The 18,537-nt window shown below is 39.4% G+C and overlaps 1 protein-coding gene across 1 annotated transcript in view; it reads right to left on the reverse strand.

The window, feature by feature from the left end:
* Positions 1-18,537, reverse strand: part of CFAP54 (cilia and flagella associated protein 54) — a 310,172-nt gene that overhangs the window by 94,761 nt on the left and 196,874 nt on the right. The window contains exons 50-56 of the mRNA XM_030856338.2: positions 18,300-18,379; positions 16,201-16,370; positions 6,611-6,716; positions 3,847-3,994; positions 2,862-3,019; positions 2,511-2,690; positions 2,281-2,407 (exon numbers count right to left, since the gene is read on the reverse strand). Coding sequence (XP_030712198.2) covers positions 2,281-2,407; positions 2,511-2,690; positions 2,862-3,019; positions 3,847-3,994; positions 6,611-6,716; positions 16,201-16,370; positions 18,300-18,379 — 969 coding nt within the window. The remainder of the gene's footprint in view (positions 1-2,280; positions 2,408-2,510; positions 2,691-2,861; positions 3,020-3,846; positions 3,995-6,610; positions 6,717-16,200; positions 16,371-18,299; positions 18,380-18,537) is intronic.

Below are 18,537 nucleotides of genomic sequence, written 5' to 3' on the forward strand. Positions count from 1 at the left end.
AAATCAGATGATTTTATGCTTCATAATATTGAAGTTCTCCTTTTTGCAATAAACATCAACTCTGTGAAAAAGAAGTTGTGAAACTGACGTTGTTTTGACAGAAAAGTTGCTTTCGGTTTTTATTCTTTAAGTTGGTATTTAATATAATATAACAGAAAGCAAGCTGTTCTACTTCAAGTGAGTCTAAAACACAGCAACAGTATTGCCACTGAGTGGTGACACATCTTCAAGATTAGTAAGGCAGGAAAGCAGAGGATACGTTTAACACAATCTGTACAAGTTAACACAATCTGTACTTTAAGTTCTTGTAGAAATCAAATATACTGGTAATATAACAAATTGTGGACCAAAGATACTGAAAAATAGCTCTCATGGGATCAGCGAGCTGGAAGGAATTCCAGAGGTCAGCTATGCCAGCCTAATTTCATAATGAGGAAACTCAACAATATAGGGGTGAACTGCTTTACCTATAGTAATAAAGTTCGTATCTGATGATGGTGATGATGATGATGATGAAAATCATATCATAATAATGATCAATACTAGTCATGAGGGGGAGGAGCAGAAGGGGAACAAGGGAAAAAATTGTGGGCAGGTGATGGTTTGAGCACACTTCTGTTGCCCTCCCTTCCCCACTCTAGTCCAAACACCTGCCTCTCCTGAGCTGAGCAGCTGCTGGTACAGGAGGCAAATGGGTCCCAGGAGGTGAGGGGTAATGTTTCAAAATGTGGGTTTTGTTATTATTCAAGTATGACAAGGTCAACAGGTCAGGAGATGACCGTCATCGAAAAGATAGTATTTTTACTCACAGTTCTGAAGAGGGGGGAGGGCACACCATGCCACACAGGGCCACACAGGGAAGCACCAGGGTCAGTCAGGAGGTAGAAGGAGAATGGAGAAAACGTGGGCATGAGCCTTTACTGTGTTTTTTGTGGGAAGGAGTGGGTGGGTAGGGTAAGCAGACTAAGGTTTAGGATTGGCTAGTTTGTATAATTTCAGTGGGCTCTGCTAGTAGTCTATACCTGTCCCTGGGGTGACTGGGGCAGAAAAATAGTGGCCCTGAGGGTAAGAGCCCAGCAAAGAACAACAAAAGAGCTCAATAAAAGCTCAGGGTGTAAGCTCTGGAATGGCGAGTTTGCATATGAAAGATATCCTCACAGGAGTGTGGTTTGCTAACCTCTAGGAATTGGCTAACTCTGGGAGGGGAAGTCCCTCCCTGGTCAGCAAGACTCCTGATGTCAAAGCATCAGAAATACATTTTTTCTAAAAAGGCATGATGAATATAGGTTAGAACAGAGAGAGAGCTGTTACAAGATTTTCTGTCCTCTGTGATAGACAAGAGTCTTGGAGCTAGAGGTAGGCAGCTTTGGGTCAAAGATGAGAGACAGTGTCCTAGAGAGAGCTTGAAGCAATGTCTGTGAGCTCCTGAGAAGGGCAGCAACACTGGCTGGCTCCTCCTCCTTGGTTTCCAAGGAGCTGTAAGCCTCTGGCTTACTGGTCTACCTGCTCCAATCAGATCCCCTCTTGGCTGGCTCCCGTCTATCCTCCACTCTGTTCTTCAGCCAGCAGCCAGGGTAATCTTTGGAAACATAAACTGTCCCCTGCTCACCCTCTCCCATTAGGCTGTCCCTAGCCCACTCTGCTCTGTCTATACTGGTCTCCTGGCAGTTCTGGAACATGTCAAGCTTGTCCTGACCTCAGAGCCTACAACTCACTGCTCTCTCTGCCTCTACTGTGCATGACTTCACTAAGCATATGCTTCATATATACAGTCCAGGGTTAAATACTACTTCCCCAGAGAGGCCTTCCCCAATTATTCTACTTAAACAGGCATCTCTCCCTTTGCTGTTCTTTTTTTTTTTTTTTTTTTTTTTTTTGCGGTACGCGGGCCTCTCACTGTTGTGGCCCCTCCTGTTGCGGAGCACAGGCTCCAGACGCTCAGGCTCAGTGGCCATGGCTCACGGTCCCAGCCGCTCCGCGGCATGTGGGATCTTCCCGGATCAGGGCACGAACCCGTGCCCCCTGCATCGGCAGGCGGACTCTCAACCACTGCGCCACCAGGGAAGCTCACCACATCTGTTTTAATCTCCAATAGCTTCCCAGGACCTCACAGGGAGGCTGGCACATGGTAAGTGATCAAAAGCTATTTGTTAAATAAATGGAACCTGGCTATTCATAAATACTGCCCCAGATAAAAGCACTCACATGATAGCCTCGCTGAAAATGACTTAAACTTTTTCATCAGTGACTTGAATGTAATATATGTTTAAGTGTTCTTACCAATTCTCATTTTTGTTTTGGCCAATAACATGACATGAGGAAGATAGATATTTTTCAAAGGCAGTAATGGACTTGCATAGTCAGTGTTTGATATAGGAAATTCAATTGTTTCTCCAAAAGTTCGCATCTGTAAAAGAAGCACTGTAATGAGTAATTAGCTAATGTGGTATGCTGTAAGAAAAGACAGAAAAGTAAGTTTCTAAGTCTTGTGGACACAAAAGCACTCTCACCTGTTCAATAAGAATGTTGTGAGACTGAGTCAACAAATATAATTTTTCTGTTTTCGAAGAGGGAGTTTCCTCGAATTTCTCGGCTTTTGTTAAGTCAGCCAGTAAAAGCATGCTTCTCACCAGTGTTAAATGAGATCGAGGAGAAATAAACTCACGTCCTTCAAGCAACTGTATTACATCCTATTAAAATAAAATTATTCCGTTTGATAGTACCATTCACAATTCACTGAAACAGGGGCCAGATGTATTGACTGTTACGCATTCAGTACCTAATGGAAATTTAAATTCTCTCCTTTTATTCTAACCGGAATCCTCTGGTAAATATCAATGTGAATTAGGCTTCCTTCCTACCTGAAGGTTTTTTATGATGTCTGCTTTTAAGTGCTTTTCTTGTAGGCCAATGATTACAGCTTGCATCAAGAATTCAGCCTGTAGCCCCCTGTCGCCTGCACTTTTTGCTTCCACACACACTTCATTGATGAGGCTCACACAATCTGTTATATCGTTTTCTAAAATAAACAAATGCAGGTACTTAAAATGCACTGAGAAAGTAAGAAATTATATGTGCAGGGTATTCTCGGTGTTTATCACAGGAATATTGTATAATACAGAAGAAGAGGAAGATGTAGAGACGGAAAACAAATAAGACTGCACGAAACATTGAAAATAAATGTGCTGTAATTTATGAGAAGTACTTTAGGGTATTCAGACGCTGCAAAAGTAATGATGATATTCCATGAAATAATTTAATTTGGGAGATGGGTAGAGATGGGTGAACAGATAGGTTTACATATAGATAACTATTAATCACTGCAAGAACTCATATTTATGTGCCAGGCTATAATCTAAGAACTTTAGAAATTTAACCCATTTAATTCTGGAAATAATCCTATGAAGTAGGTACCACACTTCCATCTTCCAGAGGAGGAAACTAAGGCCTAGGGGGTTAAGAGATTTGGCCAAGATTACACAGCAAGGAAGTGGTGGATAGAGTATTTGAACTCAAGGAGGGGGTGGCTCCAGAATCTGCACTCTGGACCCCTGAACTACGCTGCCTTCCTAGACGACAGGAAGGCGTGTGCATTAGCATTCTGAAATCTCCTTGCCTGCTTTGCATACAGTAATATATATGGCATTTGCAGTGATACAAGGGACTGCTGAAAATGATTATTCTCATTTAATAACTTGAATTTTTTATTCTGGAAACAGATAAAGCTAAGAAGTTATAAAATGTTAATGGTATAATAAAATACATCCCAAGAAAACCTCTGTTACCTAAATAAAATTAAATTTTATGAAAACTTTGACTAAGGAGATGGAAATAGGATATTTGTACCTTTCACGATTCCAATGCCACGAATCTGGGCAACAAACGCAGTCACCAATGCTAAGCGGCACCTCAACCACAGATGAATGTTGAAATATTCTCGAGAATTTAGGGAAATGGGATCTAAAAACTCATTATCATCTGTACTTTCAGTGGCCTAAACAATATTAAAATGATGGTTATCTTTCCATTTTAAAATGTCCAAGTTCTAGCCTAATGCTAAATGTAACATAAGTTAAGGGAAGCATCGATATCATTTAACAGTATTAAATTTTAATTTTAGAAATTATTCTTGAACATTCTATAAAACATAAAAAATACACAAGAAACAAAAATCACCCATAATCCCATGCTCCTCTATTAACACTGATCCTCATATGAGTGCTTTGCAGCATTTCTTTCTCTCTGTATACTCACTGTTGAAAACTAGCTTTGCAGTCTGAATTTTTCATTGCAAATTGTATTATTATCAGCAGTTTCCATACCTTCAAAAATTTTGTGACCATCATTTTAAAGGCTGAAAAATAATCAGTAATACTGGCTAATGTTTACTGAGTGCTTATTACGGGCCAGGCACTGTGATACATGCTTTATACACATTAGTTCACTTAATCCTCCTGACAAGCCCAAGAGGGGCTATTATTATCTCTATTTTTCAGATGAGAGAAGCGAAGCCTAGGAAGGCTAACTATTTGTTTAAATGTCATCATATTTTGGCGGAAGCTGGGATTCAAGCTTGCATCTTTCTGAATTTAGAGCCCACAGTCTTAATCTACTACATTACACTGCTATGTGCTGCTCACATCCCAAACATATATTATTTTATGATTTACTATCCTCATTATTACACTTTATAAAGGGAGTGGCCAATGTTCAGAGCTACTGGGAGGGAGGTGACAAAGGAACTTTTCCAGGGAGCAATCAATCTTAGACACTTCATCTAGAACAACGCCCATTTGTTCTAGGAATTTCCTGCTACACATCTCTGACAACTCATCATCTCTAACCAGTCAGCAATACCTGCTATCAAGGAGCTGTAACCTGGACTTGACAGGGGCTGGAACATGACAGACAGGTGAGGAGCAGAGGGGGAGGGGGAGCTGTTTCTGAACCGGAGTAAGAAGTGAACAGAGACCCCGAGACAGGCTGGTGATTAGAATGGGTACACCACGTACTCGAGGAGTCTAGTGTTTGGATTAGAAATGCAGAAGAAATACACATCAACATACCTTAATCTCTGCCTACATTGCTTTTATTATTGAAAAGCCAAGTCATGCTTAATCTAAATCAGGGTTTCTCGACCTCAGCATGACTGACATTCTGGGCCAGATTATTGTTGTGAGGGAAATGTCCTGTGTGTTACAGGATGTTTAGCAACATCCCTGGCCTCTACTCAGTAGATGCCACTAGCACTCCCTCTAGTTATAACAACCAAAATGTCTCCAGGCACTGCAAATGTCCCCTGGGAAGCAAAATACCCCCCCACCAAGTAACAAGCATTGCTCTAAGTAAATTTTCAGAATCAGAATCCTTTTTAGCCTTTATACTGCTTTTACTGTGGTAAGAAATGAGTCAATTAGTTTTGCTTTTTTTTTTTTTTTCCTGCGGTACGCGGGCCTCTCACTGCTGTGGCCTCTCCCGCCGCGGAGCACAGGCTCCGGACGCGCAAGTCCAGGGGCCATGGCTCACGGGCCCAACCGCTCTGCGGCATGTGAGATCTTCCCGGACCGGAGCACGAACCCACGTCCCCTGCATCGGCAGGCAGACCCTCAACCACTGCGCCACCAGGGAAGCCCCAGCTTTGCTTTTTTGTAGTGACATTAGATAGTAGCAATTTTATTAGTAAAGCTTAAGCTTTATTTATTTTAAAATGAGCAAGGATTCTATGTGCTGAATCTTTATATTTTAATCCTAAACAACCCTGTTGTTATTAAATTACTTGGTCTAATCAAAATCCAGTGAAATTTCAAAGAACATGTGACACCAGTTGTCAAATAGACTTGAGGGCTTAAACGCAGAAGAATTTAACTATGAGAAGGAAATAGCACAAGGTACTATTAGCACAAGGTAGGAAATAGCACAGGTGGGAAATAGCACCGGTAGGAAATAGCACAGATAGGAAATAGCACAAGATAGGGAATAGCGTAGGTGTCACACTGGTAATGCTAAAGAAGAACTAAAATCAAAAGTGAAATGGGGCTTCCCTGGTGGCGCAATGGTTGAGAGTCCGCCTGCCGATGCAGGGGACACGGGTTCGTGCCCCGGTTTGGGAGGATCCCACATGCCATAGAGCGGCTGGGCCTGTGAGCCATGGCCCCTGAGCCTGCGCGTCCGGAGCCTGTGCTCCGCAACAGGAGAGGCCACAACAGTGAGAGGCCCGCGTAATACAAAAAAAAAAAAAAAAAAAAAAAAAAAAAACTTAAACAAAAGTGAAATGAAGAGCAAGTCATGCGAAACAACTTAATTTACTAGTGACATCAGATCTAGAATACAAGAATGATACATCTGGTGGGACTTCAGTCACTATTACATCCAGTCCCATCAATTCCCAAATGAGATTACATAATTTAAAAAAATTTTAAGGAATTTGCCCAAGGTATACCAGCTAATAAATAGCATCAACGGGGCTTAAACACAGATCTTTTTACTCTAAATTCAATGTTTTTTTCTTCTTTACCCCTTTGTTTCATTCAAATAGTTATACAATTTCCTAGCATGCCAATAATTATTCCGTAAAAAGTGTTATCAGGATAAACATTAAATTCATACGTACATAATCTCCTGGAGAGATGGAATTCTCTGTGTCATCTTCTACTACCTTCTTTTTAAAAAGTTTTGAATCCTGGAGAAGTTTAAGTGTGGAAAATACTATCGCAGCACTAAAATAGAGAATATGTTTTAAATGTTATTAGTATGACACTCGTGGCATTTGTATGTTATTTCCTAAGTCTCTTCCTCCAAAAAAACCTCCCCATACTCCCACCCATCCCCAAAACTGTTAGGTGCCCCTTCTACGTGCTCTAATAGCACCCTGGCCTTTACCATAAGGTGATACTTACAGCATTATTTAATTGCCTGTAAAACTGCTCTGTATTTGTCTCAGCTAATTTATCTTATCCCCTGCTGACACCCAGCATCTAGTAGCTTGGACATAATAGGAGCTAAAAAATATTTTTAAATGAAAATGAGTGAATGAAAGAATAAATGAATGAATGTTTCCAAGATCTAAAGCAAAATTTACTGACAATATCATTAATAAAATGAGCACACATGTATTTTACATACATCAGGATGTGGTTCTCCAGTTTTCTGACATTATAAAACTGTTCTGCTTAATGCTGTGCACTTGGAAACTCTTAAGAAAAATTACTGCTCAATCAGTATCTAGCAGTGCCAGGAGGGAAAGGTACTTAATGCAGAAAATAGAAGCCAGGAGATAGTAATTCTCCTCACTTCCTGTTGTTCAGTATGTAAATTTTTCTTACTTTAAACCATCACATCCTCCTTCCCTGTAGAATGATAAATGTATAATTGATGTCACACTTTTTCAGAATATTTTAATAATATATGTTAACAGGCTCCTTCATTTGAAAATCTATTCCAAAACAAAATTCAAAATACAGAATAATCTGTGTACCTGACGATGCTTATTGCAGTGCTACTTCATAACACAGAAAGACTGAGTGAAAGCCAAACGGGCAATGTATCCATTTATCTAATGCCCCACTAGATATCTCCACTTGAATAGTGAATAACAATCACATTTAAGAGGTGTTATGGGTTAAACTGTGTAGAGGTCCTAACCCTCAGTGCTCATCATGCATCCTTATTTGGAAATAGAGTCTTTACAGAGGTAAACAAGCTAAAATAAGGTCATTTAGGGTGGACCATAATCCAATATAACTGGTGTCCCTATAAAAGGGGGAAATTTGGACAGAGAGACAGACATGCACAGAGGGAATATGATGTGAAGACATGCAGGGAGCAGACAGCCTGTGACTGGAGTGATGCATCCACATGCCGAGGACCATCAAAGATGGCTGGCAAACATCAGGAGCTAAAAGAGGCAAGGAAGGGCGCCCCCCAGAGCTGTCAAAAAGAGCAGGGTCCTGCCGACACCTTGATTTTGGACTTTCAGCCTCCAGAACCGTGAGACGATAACATTCTGTCGTTTTAAGCCACCCAGTCTTGGGTACTATGTTGTGGCAGGAAACTAGGATAGGTTAAAAGCAGAGCCTCTTGCTTCCCCCTCCTCCACCAAACCTACTCCTCTCCCCTGTTCTCTATCCCAGATAGAGGGCCCAGTATCATCACCGCCTCCTCTTTGCCTCACACTCTGTGTTCAACCCATCAACAAGTTCTGTCAGCTTCAACTTCAAGATCTGGATACTAGCCAGCAGCTCGTCACGTCCGCACCTCGTCCACTGCTAACGCCTCCATCCAAGCCACCAACATCTCCAGACACCCATAGGAGCTTGCTGGCCAGCCCCTGGAGTCCTGGTCTCTATGAAGAGACCACAGTGATCTCTCTTCAGGATGTGAATCAGATCACGACACTTCCGCTGTACTGTTCCAGAAGCCTCCTGCATCCCTGGATTATGGTCAATACACCACCTCCTTTGGGTCAGTTAGTGAGGTTTCTAGCCAAGAAGATGACCAGCCTCACCTAGGTCCAGGGATGCTTGCAAGAAGGTAGTTAGTCTCTGTGTGTAGGCTCTTAGAGTATGTACATATGCTCAACTCTTAATTACATTTTTAAAGCCTTTTTTGTATGTATCTACACATTGTATTGAAAGATATTTTCTCTCTCTTTTTTCCCCTCAACTTTTTAAAAAAAAATGATAACTGGTATTTACTGTACTCACCACCTCTCAGGTGCTGTGTTAAATGCTTATTGTGAATTAATTCACTTAATCCGTACCACAAACCTACAAGATATGTACTATTATCATCCCTATTTTATAGTTAACTGAGGCCCACAAATGTTATGTGACTTGCCTAAGGTGACTCAGCTAGCAAGAGGAGGTAGGATCAGAGCCCAGGCCACTGGCCCCTGAGCCTGCAGCACCCTTAATCATTAAGCTACAATGTGGCCTCTTTCTTTTCACAGTTCTAACAAGCTTTGGCTTTGTTTATACTGGCACAGTGTTACTCGTTGCCACATTTGTGTTACCATATGGTTACTGTCGGCTGCACCTTTTACAATATAAAAGGCGTTCTTTGTCCAGTTTAATGCCTTTTGCCTTGCATTCTACTTAGCAGACTTCATGAAACGGGATTATTATGAGGATATTAAATAAGGTATTTAGTCTTTCACTTGCTCAAAAATATGTATTGAGCACCTGCTATTGGCCAGGAACAAATCTAGGGGCTATGGATACAGTCCCTGGCCTCACTGAGTTGACATTCTATTGAGAGCAGGGTATTCTTAACAAAGAGGAGTGCTTGGCAAATAGACGGCTCTCAATGCATCGTAGCCGTTACCATTATTAGTATATAAAGTTGGACAGGGAATATGCAGGGACTAAATTGATTTTTTTTCTAAGTTGTTAACCAGCATCAAAACCTTTCAGCCATTATTGAATTTCAATCTCCGAAGATTTTACTGAGTCCTTAAAATGGTTTAGATACTTGTAGAATATTTTCTAAAGTATGGTTTGTGATTATCTAAACTTACTAGTTTTTTTTTTTTTTCTTAAATAAAACTAAACAAGGAAGCAAGAAAACAGCAACAAAAAACACAATGCTGATGGGGTGTGTGTCCAGGTACGGAATCTCTTTTCCCCCACACCTTTCCTCCCTGAAGGATACATACATGTTTCTAACACACCTTGTTTACTGAGTAGCTTCAGAGGTTAGCACAGGATGACAACTAGAGGGCCCTGAAAGGAGAAAATGATGCCCATCCCACTCTTCTGACCTGAAGCCCAAATTCTGATTTCAAGGGAAATGAGGTATGAGGTTTGGAATCTTGCTAACCCCAAAACTTAATGACTAAAATATAAACATACTGTATGTCCTAATCCAGCTGGTACTGCTTAGTTGCACAATGGAAAACTTCTACTTCCTCCTCTGCACTAGGAAGACAGGAAGTGTAAGGAGGATTACCCACTACAAACAGTCAAAATCCCAGCAGGAGGATGTTTCACTCTTACACAAAATAAAAAGGCTCAAACGTTATTCCATTTAGACAATAAATTAAATAGAAAGGAGAATTGGAAGGAACACTTCAAAAAAAAAAAAGACAGGATTCTGAAATAGAGAGGCAGCCCTGAAAGAAGCAGAAATACAGTTTGAATAACTCTGATCCCATTTATTTCTTATTAACATTCATGACAAAAATGGTCAGTTTGTTCTCATAAAATCTATGCGGCTTACTCTACCTGTCACCCTAGGGAATGTGCCTTTCAATTTCCTTGACACATAATTTTATTAGAAGTATCATGAAATGTCAAGCTAACCAGCATCTGGGAAAGGGACTGTCCAACACTCTCAGCAGCGCCCAGACGGAAGCTCATGGAGGGTAAAGTTCACCTACTAAAACTCATTCATCCTGACAGTAGGCTTCCCCAAGTGACAGCTCTGCTGCAAAAAGCCAGCAACATCAAAGTTTCTGCAGGTTTTTCCTAAGGGCCAAGCCCATGGATTTAAAATCGGGGCAATTCTGGTATACTTGCACATTATTTGCATACATCTATCTGGTCTTCAAATTAAAGTTCTATTACAACACTCCTTTCTGTGCCATTTTGTAATGTGTAGTTTCTCATTTCCTTCTTTCTCCCTAAAAAAAAAAAATCACTCATATCCTCCACACTAAAAGGGTATAAGACACGTAGAGAGCTAGGGAAAGAATGAAGCTAAGTGACAAGAAATATTTTCTAGGGCTGCTACTGCTCTCTGGGACACAGTTTGGAGAAAGGAGTTCTATGTGCCTCCATAGGAAATCATGTAGCCATACAGTCATATATATATATACACACACGTATATATTCAATACATATAATTATATATAGAATATATAGTTAGATACATAAACATTTTCTAAATATACATTTATATATTATATATTCAAATCATTTATTTCTATAGGAAACAGTATAGTAAAAATTCCTTCTGTCTTCAAACTTCAGTGGGGAAAACAGTGTATTATTATACTAAGCCTATTTTAACCATCAATCAACTACCATTGTATTCTTTTTTTTTTACCATTGTATTCTTAAAGATAGCTACAAATGTGACAATACTCTAAACGAGTGGGTCTCAAGTGTTTTTACTCTCAGCACCCATTTACATCATTAAAGATTATTAAGAAACCCCAAAGAGCTCTATCAATATTTACCATATTGGAAATTAAACGGAGAAATGTTTAACTTAACATTTATTAATTCATTTAAAAATAAAAATCATAAACCCATTATATTTAATATAAATAATGTATTTTTATGGAAAATATATTTTCAAAAACCAAAAAATAGTGGGAAGGATTCCATTGTTTTTGCATTTTTGCAAATCTCTTTAACATCTGGCTTAAAAAGAGAAAATCTGCTTAATAGAAGACTTTCATATCTGCTTCTATATTCAGTCTGTTGTGACATAATGTTTTGGATGAAGCGTATGAAGAAGACTAGGTCTCACACAGATAGTTATTGAACGTGGGAGGAGTATTTTAAGAGTCTCTTCAAATAATTGTGAATATTCTTCCTTGATACTATACCAATATGTGACAAATGACAGTTTCTTAAAAGTTTGTTGCTATGTGGAATCTACTACCATACACTGATGAACTTTTCCTACTCTGTTACATGAAAATCTATCAGTCTATCTTGTTTACCAGGATTTTGGAACATCATGCACTGGCCATTTGGAAAACATTAGCTCCCTGAGTTAAATAGATTCCCTTAATGTTGAAGCATTTCATTACACAGTTTTTAAAAAACGATGCTCGTTAATATCACCACCAGTCTCATCAAAAAAATTTAAGCATTAGAAAACTGTCAAGCTCATGACGGCAAATACAAATTTTCCAAAAATCCAATTTTTCTATGAAAGTTTAGATTTTATCATTGACAACAAAAACTATTAGTTGTTTTCCTAGAAGTGGCATGTTCGTTTTGCTCATTTTCAGCAGAATACCTGTCAAATACCCAAGTCTGCATAATCATGGTTTGTCAGTTGTTTTTTCAAATAAAAATGTTGTTCCATGAAAAAAACAGCTTGTTCAGCTCTTGGTTCATCCACATGTGTGCTGTTCCTCAAGATAACCATCAGACTGTGATATGCAGCAGAAGTGCTTGAGGTATATTTCCCACTTAATATATTCCCACAGAATATTAAAACTACATTCAAGAATAGGTATTTATAAATATAACAGATTCTACTGCTTCATCAAAGGCATTCTTACGTAAATCTGGCTTTTTTTTTTTTTAATTGCAAGCGTGCAGCAGTGAAGAACAGAATGGCTACTAGTTCGGTTTGGTGTCACTGCTTTGATTCGTGGTGAGCTACCGGAAGTTTTACCACTGTTGCTTTTTCAGCATCAGTGCAAATAACAACACAGTGAAAAAGGCAAGCAACCTCGTAGTTTTATAAACTATTATAAACATAGTTTACTATGTTATAAACTACTATAAAAATAGTTCTGACCTTACAGACCTCCCTGAGTTTCAGGAACGCCCACAGGTCTGAAGACCACACTTGGAGAATCACTGCTCCTAATAGACATTATGAACCTTCATCGCTGCTTACAAACCACAGAAATTTTAAATTCCCCAAAACCTATACTGTCTCTAGCATAAAATCAAATTTAGATGTGGTTAATCATGGAATAGCCTTCAGTCAAGGCTCCCACTGATGAGACAATTGTCTGTTTCCAATCTAAGCAAAAGCAAAGTGGGATTTCTGCTGAATTGATTTCCCCTTTGCAAAGGCTACAGGAGGGCTTCTCCTGTTTAAAGAGAAGGGCCATCTAAAAAATTAACTCTCTTTCCAAATTCTGAATCTAATGCATAGAACTTAAAACATGGAATTTTAGTATAATGAGAAAGTTAAGGAGGGGAAAAAAAATTTGTTTCCATCTAATTTGATCATTTCTCCTTTTCATTCAGTAATTATATTTTTCATTTCTAAAATTTCTATTTAGTTTTTTTTTTTCTAAATTCATCTGTTCCTTTTTTATCTCGTCTCATTCTCTTCCATCCTTCACATCTTTGAACAGTTTATTTCTTGGGCTGGGAAGCTGCCATTTGTTGTGCCTGCTAACTCTCTTTTGTGGCTCTTTCTTCATTTGGTTTATGATATTTGACTCTGTGCTACCTTTACCGGCAGTTATTTTCCATGAGAGTCCTGCATTTCCTAGGTAATCTCTATGAGACAGTTTTGGTTTTGCCTCTGCTCCAGCTCTGTGATGTCAGGATCAGTTTCAAAGTTAATTTCTCAGGGTTTCTGCATTTCATTGTCAGTGCCAGTTTGGACCCCGCAACTGCCAATAGCATTGATCTGAAGAAACTGATTCCTCTTGGGTTACTCTTTTTCTATCCAGGGCAGGCAGCAGTTTCCTTGCTGGTCCCCAGAGACCACTGTGGAATCCCAAGCTAGGGGACAGTTTCATTCTGTATTAGAGAAACAAAGAAGACTGGACTGGGATCCTACCCTACTGTGTACCAATTATATCAGAGTATCAAATTTGCCCTCTCTGCTGGGTCACTTTCATTAGCATATAATACATCATCGCTGCTCCCATCTCAAGAAAATTTGTCTTGACCCTACTTCTACCAGCTGCTGACATCCTATTCCTCTACTCCCCTTTACTGTAAAACTCCTCAAAAGAATCATCTTTACTTGCAGGTTCCAATTTCTCTCCTCCCATTTTCTCATAAAACCACTCTAAATATGCTCTTTCCCCCACTGCCTTTTAAATTGCTCCTGCCGAGGTCACCAGTGACCTCCATGTTGCTAAATCATGCAATGGTCAATTCTCTATTCTCATCTCAGTCTATCTGGAGCTTTTGGCAGAGTCGATCACTCCATTCTCCCTGATACACTTTCTTCACTTGGCTTTCAGGATTTCATAATCTCCTGGTCTTCATATATTTACTGGTCATTTCTTCTCAGTCTCCTCTGCTGGTTGCTCATTTTCTCCCCAGTCTCCAACCAAACCCAACCCTCAGTCCTTGGTCCTTCTCTTTCTTTCATCTACTCACATTCCCTAAGGAATCTCATTCATTTAAAGGCTTGAAATACTATCTATATTCTAAAGACTCCAAGAATATTTGACATTTTCAATTGCACCTCCAAGGGACATAGTCTAAACGAGTCCAAAATCTAACTTCAGATCTTTCCCCTATATAAGCTGTACCGCCACAGTCTTCCCCACTGTGGTTAGGGACAACTTCTTTTGTAACTCCTCTCTTTTTCTCACCACTCTACAGCCAACCCATCAGCAAATTCTAATGGCTCTACTTTCAAAATATACCCAGAATCCGACTTATCACTACCTCTAGTGCTACGGCCCTGATCAGAGCCACTAACATTTCTTCTTCTTATAGCAGCTTCCCCAGCTGATCTCCCTGCTTTCAAACCCTTTCCCTCTTACAGTCAATTCTCAACCTAAAAACCAGGGTTATCCCTTTGAAGTGAAAATCAGATGATGTCATTCCTCTGCTTGAAACAATACAATGACTCCTTACTTCCCTCAGACTAAAAGCAGAAGTCTTCACCCTGGCCAGAAGGTCCTATATAATCTGCCTCCCCCATCAAGGATGACCTCTTTGAACATCTCTCTTAAAACTCTCGCTCGCTCCATTCTAGCCACAAGAGACCCCGTGCTGTCCCTCGAACATGAATCAGGCGTGTTCCCATGGCCTGCAACACTCCATCTACAGGTATTTGCATGGGCCCCCACGTTTATTTGTTCACATGTCACCTCATCAATAAAGCCTACCCTGACCACCCAAGATGTCAAGACTGATGCCATACACATCAAGGGAGTGTGAGAAGGTTGATTCCTCCCATAGTGAGACTATCCAGGAAGAGCAGCGCAGCCTCCCAAACAGGCTGAAAATGTCTTGAGAGAAAAGAGAAAGGAGACTGGCTGGGCTTTATAGTAGTTAACGGGTGGCGCTGGGGTAAGGGTTCCCACGTGTGGGCCAGGTCGGTGTGATTTAAACGTCCCACCAGCACCAAAGGAGGGGGCAACTAGGCTTTCTTCTCTGCTTGCCCAGGTGTGGGGCAGAGGGGACGGGGGTGGCGGAGCTTCAAAGCAGTCAGTTAACGAACATCTAAATGGAGTCATTCTCTTTATTACAACTGCACAGTTTTAACAGGATAACCCCTCCTCCTCCCCCTGCCTCTACCCCTGATATTCTCCATAACACTTATTTTTGGCCACACTATATAATTTACTTACTTGTTAGGTTTACAGTTTATTGTCAGCCTGTTTATTATCTATTAGAATATAAACTCCATGAGGGTAGGATTTTTGTCAATATTGTTATATATTTTGTGTATACTGTATATATCAGTGTTAGGATACAGAACTTAGGACCATGCCTAGAATATCGTAGGTGCCCCCAAATTACTTGTTGAATGAATTAATGAATGGTAAGATAAGAAATTTGCTCATTATTCAAAGAATCACTATTGAAAGTGTTCTCACGACAGAGGTGTTTATAATAAATGATATGGGAAGTTCTTGAAAGTATATTTCTATATTATTCAATACTAAAAAATCACTGAGAAGTATTTTTAACTATACAAGTGTTTATATGTCTATGAGCTTATGAATACAGAAACTATGTTCTATTCATCTTTGTCTCCTTGGTGCCTAGATCAGAGCCCAACAGTGAGGCAGTTAGCAGATACTGGTCACTATATATGAATGAATCAATGAACAAATGAAAAGAAAGATCTGACATTAGCAACTGCATCACATTTTAAAAATGAGCCACCTACAAGTAGTTTATTAAGTGGTTGAGCACAGCATAGTTCAGGAGATGTTACTTTTTCAAAATAGAGCTTGTTTTTAATGTTTTTATCGGTTGTCTAGGGAGAAAACACTCCATAGGTGTTATTTGTAAAAAAAGGTATAAGGAATTTAGGTTCTGCCTTTTAAAAATAAATTATTAATTAAAAAGGAGAACTCTGTGACTTTGTTTATGTTTCACATAAAACATCCTAGCTATATGCTTTAATAAACCAATTAATTTGTTGAGAATTATAGTTTTAAATGTAGTAATGTGTGAAAACTCTCCTGAATAATAAAAAGCAAGTCTGCTCTATTAATCTAGGAATTTATAAAATTTACATAAAATTTAGGTATATTTTAACAAATCAGAGTGAGGAAGAAACTGTGATGCCGAGACTCGCCTGTATGCTGCCTGGTGTCTCTGCAGGGCGACTGCAGCCAGCTGCAGCCTGACCTCCACCACAATCTCTAGCTCGCCAGCCGAACACTGAGAGAGGTTCTTATGGCCTGGATGCTCCATCTCTGACACAAGGAAGTTGAGCCTGTCTTCAGCTTCTGTCAGTAAAATTGACTAAAGAAAGAACAACACACAATCACCCAAGTTCAGAAATAATACAAATCATGTCTCATTCTTATTCATCAAATATTTCTCATGTACTGAAAAGTAACAATGAATGGAAGACCTAAAAGTAAATCTGAACAAAATCATCAGAGAAGAGAGCTCAGTGAACAGGAAAAAGACAACAGGGAATGAAAAGGGAAGTAATGGCAAGAGTAAGTGTGTAGCAGACCTACTAGAGCATGGACTTGAGGATATAGGGAGGGGGAAGGGTAAGCTGTGACAGAGTGAGAGAGTGGCATGGACATATATACACTACCAAACGTAAAATAGATAGCTAGTGGGAAGTAGTCGCATAGCACAGGGAGATCAGCTAGGTGGTTTGTGATCACCTAGAGGGGTGGGATAGGGAGGGAGATGCAAGAGGGAAGAGATATGGGAACATATGTATATGTATAACTGATTCACTTTGTTATAAAGCAGAAACTAACACGCCATTGTAAAGCCATTATACGCCAATAAAGATATTTAAAAAAAAAAAAAGAGTAAGTGTGTAGGGCAGTGACCCTTTATTGCATGCACAGCCAGTGCCCATACTTGCTTATTCATAGTAGCTGTGTTCTAGAAAGTTGCTGCAAACACTGAGTCAGCTAATACTGAAGCATTGCTCCTAGGGAAATACAGGGATAAGTTCCTACGAGCCTCTGGTCACACCATTTTTGTCAGCTGATCAGTATATAACCTTGTTTAATGTGTGTTTATGTTTCAAGACACATTATTGAATATACAGTGTAGATTCATTAACCTTGAACTCACAGCCAATAACTCTACAACTCATGCCTGATTGAAGTTGTCTAACACACATATCTTCTCCAAAAGGCACATCACAGCCTCCTTGCACTTAGGATTACTAGACAGCTCTTCAGCACTATGCATTAGGGGCCATTTCAAATAGTGAAAAGATCAACAAAAGACCCCACAAAAATGCAAAAAGCTTGGCAATAAATGAAAAGGACACTTGTTTATAGTATGAAAGTGGAAAGAAAAAGTCAGCATTGCCTTTTTCAGCTCAGCTGGGAATGTGCATATCAGGCAACTCAAAGTTTTCTGTGCTCTGTGCCTGTCCCCAAATGACCACCAAGGAGCAAAGAGTATTGATTTGGGAGTTACAATTAAATTTTAGCAGATAAGCAAGTTAGCAGATACTGAATCTGTGAATAATGAGGATCAACTGTATTTCAAATTAAACTATGGTAACCTAACTGGTAATGTAAAGATAATGAGATTTTATAGTTGACAATCAATACTAAATAGCAATAGCAATACTAAATAGGAACATGGCAAAAAACAAAGGGACCAACCAATCTTTCAAGGAACAGGTCTCTAAAACCTTGTTTGTATAGAGCAGTAAATACTATATAAGGACTAGGGTAATTTAGTATAATGGTTAAGAACGTAATCTGTATTTTATTAGTTGTATGGCATTAGTGAATTTCTTACTGTCTAAGCCTCAGTTTATTCACGGTTCAGCACAATACAGTTCAAAAATGATTAATATGTACATCACAGAGTTGTGAGAATTAAATAATCATGCAAAGTGTCTGTCACATAATAAGCACTGAATAAATGGTACTGTTGTTGTTCCTGTTGTTATCACTATTATTATTAGGAAACACCAAACAGGGCATGGAATGCTCAAATCCCATCAGATAATAAATCTTATTCCCCACGGAAACTTAATCAAGTTGAAAGGTCAAAGTCTGACACCTCTCGGCATCTGCTTTTCTCATGGAGAGTAGACTCCATCCCTGGCCCCAACCCATGCTTAGGCAAGAAAAACTACGTGAGTAAGCACAGTCCTGAAAGTTGACCTGTCCAGGGCCTAACAGTGGGCTTTCTGGTAACGGATTCACTATGATTTGAAAATTCTTTTAAACTTACCTTTAGTGTGCTAAGTGCGAAGTCCTCTTTCATTTGTGTAAGCTGACAAAGTAAGCCTCCCTCATCCTTTAAACACACCTCTATAAGACACAACATTTTGGAAGAACTAAAGATATCTGTGGTTAGCTTAAATATTAATTCTAATTTATAAAACTCATCATTAGTTGGGAAATTTAATGTTTAGAAACAACCACAATGATAATTAGAAACACACTGCTCTATCAAATGGTCCCTAAAT

This window comes from Globicephala melas, chromosome 10 (genome assembly GCF_963455315.2).
Source record: "Globicephala melas chromosome 10, mGloMel1.2, whole genome shotgun sequence".
Lineage (NCBI taxonomy): Eukaryota > Metazoa > Chordata > Mammalia > Artiodactyla > Delphinidae > Globicephala > Globicephala melas.